Source organism: Podarcis pityusensis (assembly GCF_964106645.2).
Source record: "Podarcis pityusensis genome assembly, chromosome: 13".
Lineage (NCBI taxonomy): Eukaryota > Metazoa > Chordata > Lepidosauria > Squamata > Lacertidae > Podarcis > Podarcis pityusensis.
Genome location: NC_138038.1, coordinates 32,213,600 through 32,221,082, shown reverse-complemented (window position 1 = coordinate 32,221,082; position 7,483 = coordinate 32,213,600). Strand labels below are relative to the sequence as shown.

At 40.0% G+C, this 7,483-nt stretch overlaps 1 protein-coding gene across 1 annotated transcript; it reads left to right on the top strand.

Moving 5' to 3' along the window:
- Positions 1–349: 349 nt before the first annotated feature.
- On the top strand, positions 350–5,860 carry LOC308460855 (vomeronasal type-2 receptor 26-like; the record flags this gene model as incomplete). Its single annotated transcript, XM_080977389.1, has 5 exons — positions 350–511; positions 982–1,833; positions 2,590–2,817; positions 3,614–3,740; positions 4,959–5,860. The coding sequence occupies 5 exons, from the start codon at positions 350–352 to the stop codon at positions 5,858–5,860; spliced, it is 2,271 nt and encodes a 756-aa protein (XP_080833515.1).
- Positions 5,861–7,483: the final 1,623 nt, after the last annotated feature.

The window sequence follows — 7,483 nt, the reverse complement described above, 5'->3', positions numbered from 1 at the left end:
ATCTGGGTCGATGAACCTGTGTAAGACAAATTCTGTTTTCTCTCCCTTTCAGTCTAAAGAATGTATTTTAAATCTCAATTCTTTATAAGTCCATTATTTTCTATTGTTCTAAAGTTTGCCACCATCTCGGAAACATTTGCATAAAAGATGCTGAAGAGTACAAATGCATTTTGTTGTGGTGGTGGTGATTTTATTAAACAGTTGTCACCTTTATTACAGTTCAGTGCCTAAGAACTACCAGCACATCCTGGCCTTAGCATTTGCTGTCAAAGAGATCAATGAGAATCCCAACATCTTGCCAAACGTCTCTCTGGGTATCCACATCCTCAATAGTTACTTGACTGCAAGAATGACTTATAAGGCCACACTGAGCCTGCTTTCCACACAAAAGATGTTTGTTCCCAACTTCACTTGTGACAAGCAGAACCAATTGATAGCTATCATTGGCGGATGTTTCTCTGAGATCTCTGTCAATATGGCTTTCATTTCAGCCACCCACAAAACTCCACAGGTAAGCTGTGTGTATGAGGGTATGAAGCATGCACATATGGCATAGTATCTTGCTCTTATGAAAGCAGTTTTAACCATGCTCCTGGTGATATTTTGGTAAGCAGATTGTTTAAATTGAGTCTTGATTATGGAAACTGCAGGTGGACTCACAGTTACTTTGAAAGATTTACTCAATTACTGTTCGTCAGCTGCTAGGGCTGGGCATGCCCCTCAAGTCCTATTCTGGATAGTAATAGTTCAGTTATCTGAATCAGGCTGAACTCTCCCTGATATTATTCAATTCCAGCCCAATGCCTGGCTTGTGATCCAGAAATACAAAACTTCAAAAATTCCTTTTGCTTGTGTTTGAAAACCCAAATGACCATGTTTGCTGACATACATGAATGACAATTGGATAAATGCAATCCAGTACAATCCTATAATTCTAAAGGATAAGATTAATTCCAAAAATTCTTATACATTTTATTCCAGCTCCCTTATGGATCATTCTTGCCATTTAAAGGTTCCAAAATGCTATTCCCTTTTCTGTACCAAATGGTCCCAACTGAATCCTACCAGCAAATGGGAGTTGTGAGATTATTTCAGCATTTTGGATGGAAATGGGTTGGGGTTGGTGCTGTGAATGATGACAAAGGGGACAGGTTTTTACAGACAATGATGCCAATGCTTGCTCAAAATGGAATCTGTTATGCCTTCATAGTAAGAATGCCAAAATGGGATTATGTGGAGGAGATGATAGACTTGATTTTAAAGCAGTTTAAAAATTATGAAGTTATCTTTGAGAATAATGCCAATATATTTTTTGTATATGGAGAACCTCCATCCTTTCAGATTGTGAGGATATTTATTTTTCTAGCAACCTATATGGAATGGCCTCCCCTTGGTAAAGTGTGGATTATTACATCCCACTGGGATTTCACATCAGTGTCCATTCAGAAGACATGGGATATGCAAACCTTCCATGGTTCCATATCCTTCACTGCTCACTCAAATCAGCCACCAAGCTTTCAAAAATTTCTTAAGGAGATAACGCCTTTTGGGGTGAAAGGAGATGGATTTATCCAGGACTTCTGGGAACAGGCATTCAGCTGTTCATTAAAGAAGCAGGAGGAAGCCTATAAGGAAACATGCACTGGGGAAGAGAAGCTGGAGAGCATTCCTGGGATTTTATTTGAAATGAAGATGACTGGCCATAGTTACAGTGTCTACAATGCTGTCTATGCTGTGGCACATGCTTTGCACAACCTATACAGATTGAGATTGAAGCATAGAAGGTTGTTAGAAGATTGGAGATTGGTGTTGCAGAAGGTGCAACCATGGCAGGTTATTACAACTCTCATTCATTCATTCATTCATTCTCTCTCTCTCTATTTCTCTCTCTCTCTCACTATTCACTCAAAATATTTGGGTGTTGTCAGGGAACTGCCATCGGAGCCAGAGGGAGAGGGAGGGCTCCAGAGGAATTCCGGAGAGCGTGCCAGGAGGGAGAGAAGCAGCACATCTTCTGGGGAAGGAAATCAGCGTAACACCAGTGGAGAAGGGGGGCAGATGGGGGAATCGGCGAGGTGGCTCCGAGACTCTTCGCCGAGAACCAGTGGGGAGAGCCCGGGTCCTCTGATGCCCACACCCTCCCTGCGCAGAAGGCTTCCGCGCAGGGAGGCTAGGAGGAGACTAAGCGTCAAAGAGCTTCTTTGCTGGAAGAAGTTCAAGAAACGCCCACTAACGGATACTGCCAGCGATTGAGACAGTCACGGGCGCGTGGCTGTCCAGACAGAAAGGGTTCATACAGGCAACCAGCCAAGAGTGGCATTGATTTACACACAAGCAACCCCTAGAACTATTACAGTTGTTCTTTCTGTTTTATGCTGTTCTCATTTATGAATCCATATAGATAATTAATGATAGTTTTATTATAAAATAGTGAAGGTTGAAATTGAGACAAATGAAGACAACTAGAAACATAGAATCACAACAAATACTGTCCAAAAATAAAATGTAGTATGATAGGCCTTTGTAAAGCTCAATGAAATAATTTCAAAGACCTAGTTCTTCCTTTCTTTGGATTTTCTTTGAATACAGATCCATCACTTTCTAAAGCTCATCATATTCAATAACAGTGTTGGAGAAACAATACATTTTGATGACAATGGAGAATTAGTAACAGGCTTTGATGTTACAAATTGGATGATGTTTCTGAATGCATCAGTGGTTAGAGTAAAAGTTGGAACACTAGATCCTCAGGCTCCTCGAGGCAAAGAGTTAACCATTCATGATGACCAAATTGTCTGGCACCAAAGCTTTAATCAGGTGAGACATACTGAAAAACTATTGAGTATATACAGTAAGAGACAAAACGTTCATCATACCATTTCATTCTTCTGACTCCGCTTTAGGTACCAAAATATGCCGGGTACTCTAAAGATCCTCCCTTTCATTCTAAAGATGTATAGACAGGCTAGTGACATCTCTTTGATCTTTACCTGCATTTTTCAGAGAATCTTCCAGTTTATTGGATTTTTTCAGATTTTTTAATAAACAGGATATCTTGAGACACACACCCCTGCAAATTGCTATTAGAATTGCTCCTGTATAACCAGGTTATTTCATGTGAAGCAGATTCAATTGTTTTTGTTACATCTTATTGGAAAAGATCACTGAAATCTCTTCATACTTCCTAAACTCATTCTCAATAATAAGGGGCCTTTTTCACCTTGCTAGTTATGTCTATGTTCTGGGCATAAGAGCAGCAATATAGTTTAAAGGGTCATCCTCAAGAGTATTATTCTAGTTAATCATGTTTAACTGGGTGTGGGGAAAGCAGCTCTAAATAGGTTTAGGCTTTATAAATGTCATTTCATTTCATTGGTAAATCATGTCCATATAGGAAAAGAAATAGCTCAGACATGGAATCACATACCATCCTCACTTATGGTTTCCCCCTGAAGCTCAGTCCTATACCGATAGCTTCAGTAAATGGGCAGAACTATAAGATTGGATGAACTAAAGCTCCCTTCTTTCCCTATTTCCAAACCTACCATTCTTAAAAAACAAACAACTCCCCGTCTTCACATTATTTCTGAACATCCATCATGTTTCTGCGCAGGTACTACCAGTTTCTGTGTGTAATGACAACTGCTATCCTGGCTACAACAGGAAAAAGAAGGAGGGAGCAAAATTTTGCTGCTATGATTGTGTGCCATGTCCAGAAGGGATGATCTCTGATAAGAAAGGTGGGAGACAGAATAATAGCAAAAACAATTACAATAACAATAACAATAAGGTTAGTATTTATATGCCACCCATCTGACTGGGTTGTCCCAGCCACTCTGGGTGGCTCCCTTTAAAAAATTAAAAATACAAAAAAAAAAAAAATCAAACACGACAAACCTCACTACGCAGGGTAGCAGGAGTCTTCTAAAAGACAAAAATTTCCATAACATCTGATGGGATGGAATTCCACATGGGAGGTGCCTCTGCCAGGAAGGCCCCCTGCCTGGTTCCCTGTAACTTCACTTCCTACCAGAAAGCCCGTGAAACTGAACCTCAGTAGCCAGGATGGAGATGCTCCTTTGGGTATATAGCCCTGAGGCCATTTAGACGTTGAATTTCGCTTGGAAATGTACTGGGATTCAATGTAGATTCTTTAGGTCTGGTGTTATATGCTTCCAGCAGCCAATCCCAGTCAAAAGTCTAGCTGCTGCATTCTGGATTAGTTGTAGTTTCTGAGTCACCTTCAAAGGTAGCCCCACACAGAGCACATTGCAGTAATTCAAGTGGGTGATAACTAGAGTATGTACCACTCTGGTAAGGGACCATTGCCCAGCCCTGGATGGCTGTGGTCTTGTGAATCATTGACCTTGGATAGCACAGTGCCACTTTAAGGTCATATGGGACACCCTTGTTAATACATGCATCCTTCTGGTCAGACCCAGAGGTAAGAATATTCTTCAGATAATGACTAAACCTACCTCCTTGGTAATGCCATGATCTGGCCCTCAGACAACTCCTCCTGCCTGTGATCACTGTGATCAGATGTCCCAATACAACTCCCCTACTGAAACCTGCCCCAGCCATTCTGTTCACCATGGCTTACTCCCATAGCAGCCTTCCCATCCTCCCATTATAAACAAATTATAAAATTAACTAATTTAGAAAATACTAGTCAAAATAATAAATAAACATATATAGAAATATCCAGCCATTTTCATGACAAAAGATATCTAGTGTTTATTTCTTAGGAGACTGTAAACTGCATGGATATAATGGAGGTTTAAATCTTAAATAAATATTTTTCAAACAACACAGTACATTTTTTATCATTTTAAAAGAACTGCAAGAGAACAAAGGGATATATTCTCATAAGGTTTTAAGATTTCTTAGACAAATGTTGTTCTGCGTTTGGGAATATTAAAATCACTCTTCCTCTTCTTTAATTTTTATTTTTGAAGACATGGATTGCTGCATCAATTGTCCTGAAGACCAGTATGCCAATGAAAACCAAACTCAGTGCATTCCAAGGATTATAAGCTACCTTACTTACAATGAAGATTTGGGGATCATCTTATTTATTATGGCTATTTCTCTCTCTTTTGTCGCAGCTTTAGTTCTTGGAATTTTTATGAAGAACAAGGAGAGTCCAATAGTAAAAGCTAACAACCGGAACCTCACCTACATCCTTCTTGTATCCCTCCTCCTTTGTTTCCTCTGTTCCCTGCTCTTCATCGGACAGCCTAGAAAGGCAACCTGCCCTCTCCGACAAACAGCTTTTGGCATCATCTTCTCTTTGGCCCTCTCTTCTGTATTGGCAAAGACTATCACTGTGGTTCTGGCCTTCATGGCAACCAAACCAGGTGCCAAAATGAGGAAATGGGTTGGCAAAAGAACAGCAAATTCTATTATCCTTCTCTCCACTTTTATTCAAGTTGGTGTTTGTACTCTTTGGTTAAGTACCGCTCCTCCATTTCCAGATACAGACCCACACTCATTCTATGGGGAAATCATACTAGTTTGTAATGAGAATTCAGCTGCCATGTTTTACTGTGTTTTGGGCTATATGGGCTCTCTAGCCATTATCAGTTTCATTGTGGCTTTTCTAGCCAGGAAGTTACCTGACAGTTTCAATGAAGCCAAGTTCATCACTTTCAGCATGTTGCTGTTTTGCAGTGTGTGGTTATCCTTTGTTCCCACCTATCTGAGCACCAAAGGAAAATACATGGTGGCTGTGGAGATCTTCTCCATCTTATGCTCCACTGCTGGCTTACTGGGTTGCATCTTTTTCCCTAAATGCTACATCATTGTGCTGAGGCCTGACCTAAATAGTAAAGAACATATAATGCAAAGGAAAATATGAAAGAGTTCTGTCTTCATCTTTTTATTTTTCTCTTAGATGCAGTTTATTGGAAATCCACCGTTATTAGTTTCTCTAAATTCTGCTCCTGATCTGAACAGTAGGGGGCGAGTTATAGGAATAACAAAATGAAACCATATATCCATCTCTTTATTACAATACTACCTAAATGTATCATTGGAAATGCTGTTGCTAAGGATCTCATGTGAATTCAAGCATGGATGCTTGATTATTCCTATTTCTTCTTCTATTACTATTACTATTACTATTACTATTACTATTACTATTACTACTACTACTACTAATATTTTGTGATATACCTTAGGCATCTGGCTGGGTTTCCCTAGCCACTCTGGGCAGCTTACAGCATATATATAAAAACATAGTAAAACATCAAACATTAAAACCTTCCCAATACAGGGCTGCCTATATTGTATAGTTCTTTGTCTCCTTGACATCTTAACGTAGGGCATTCCACAGGTAGGGCACCACTACCGAGAAGTCCCTCTGCCTGCTTCCCTGTAACTTTGCTTCTCACAGTGAGGGAACCAGCAGAAGACCCTTGGAGGAGGACCTCAATGCCCAGGCTGAATGATGGAGGTGGAGATATAATGATAATACTACTACTATTACATAACCCACCCTTCACCCTAAGGTCCCAGGGTTGGTTACAACTATTAAAACACTACAATAGTATTAAAACACAATCATATACAATATGAAAAACCATTTAAAACAGAATTATAAAGATAAGGTGCGTCCTAAAAATAGACATCTGCAGTGTCAAAAGCAGCGTGAACAGGTACAACTCCAGCATTTGCCAAAAGCTGCATAATGCCGGTGCTAGAAACCTCACCAGTTTCAGCTCTTGTTGTATCTGTCTAGCAGGCTTTCTGCAGTAGTGGAGAGGCACCCTAAAAAAAAGATTTTGAAAAGACAGAATGCCCTTACCCAGGCTGTCAGCTACCAAACTTACAAGGTTGGTGGAATTAACAAGAGGGCATCATATGCCAATTTCAGTACCAGAGATTGTATGTAGGGAATGAGTAATGGGGTCCTGAGTAGTTCAGGATTTTAAACGCTGATGTGAGCATCTTGAATTGGGCAAAGAAACAAAATGGCAACCAGTTCAGCTGTTTTAAAACAGAGGTCGTATCAGGTCTGAAGGAATTCCCAGCCAACAATCTGGCTGCTGCAATTTGGACAATTGAAGCTTCAATAGCATCAAAATGCACTGGGAAATCAATGAGAACAAGCAGGATGGAACTTCCTGCATCTCTTTCCTGATAAATGTTATCAACCAGGGTGACCAAGGCAGTTTTCCTGTCCCATGACCAGGCCTTAAATGATACTGGAATGGTTCCAAGGAAACAAATCTGCTAAAAAGCTTTTCAGTAGCCATCAGCCAGGCACATCCCACCTTAGGCGGGTTGCATGCCTTCATTTTCTGTATTGTCTATTCTCCCATACCAAAGATGAATATAATTTTTCATCAGTAATTAACCTCCACTCCAAAACACTGACACATATGAAACAGGTCTGTCTTTATCTTTTTATTTTTCTCTTAGATGCATTTTATTGGAAGTCCACCATTATTAGTTTATCTGAGTTCTGCTCCTCATCTGA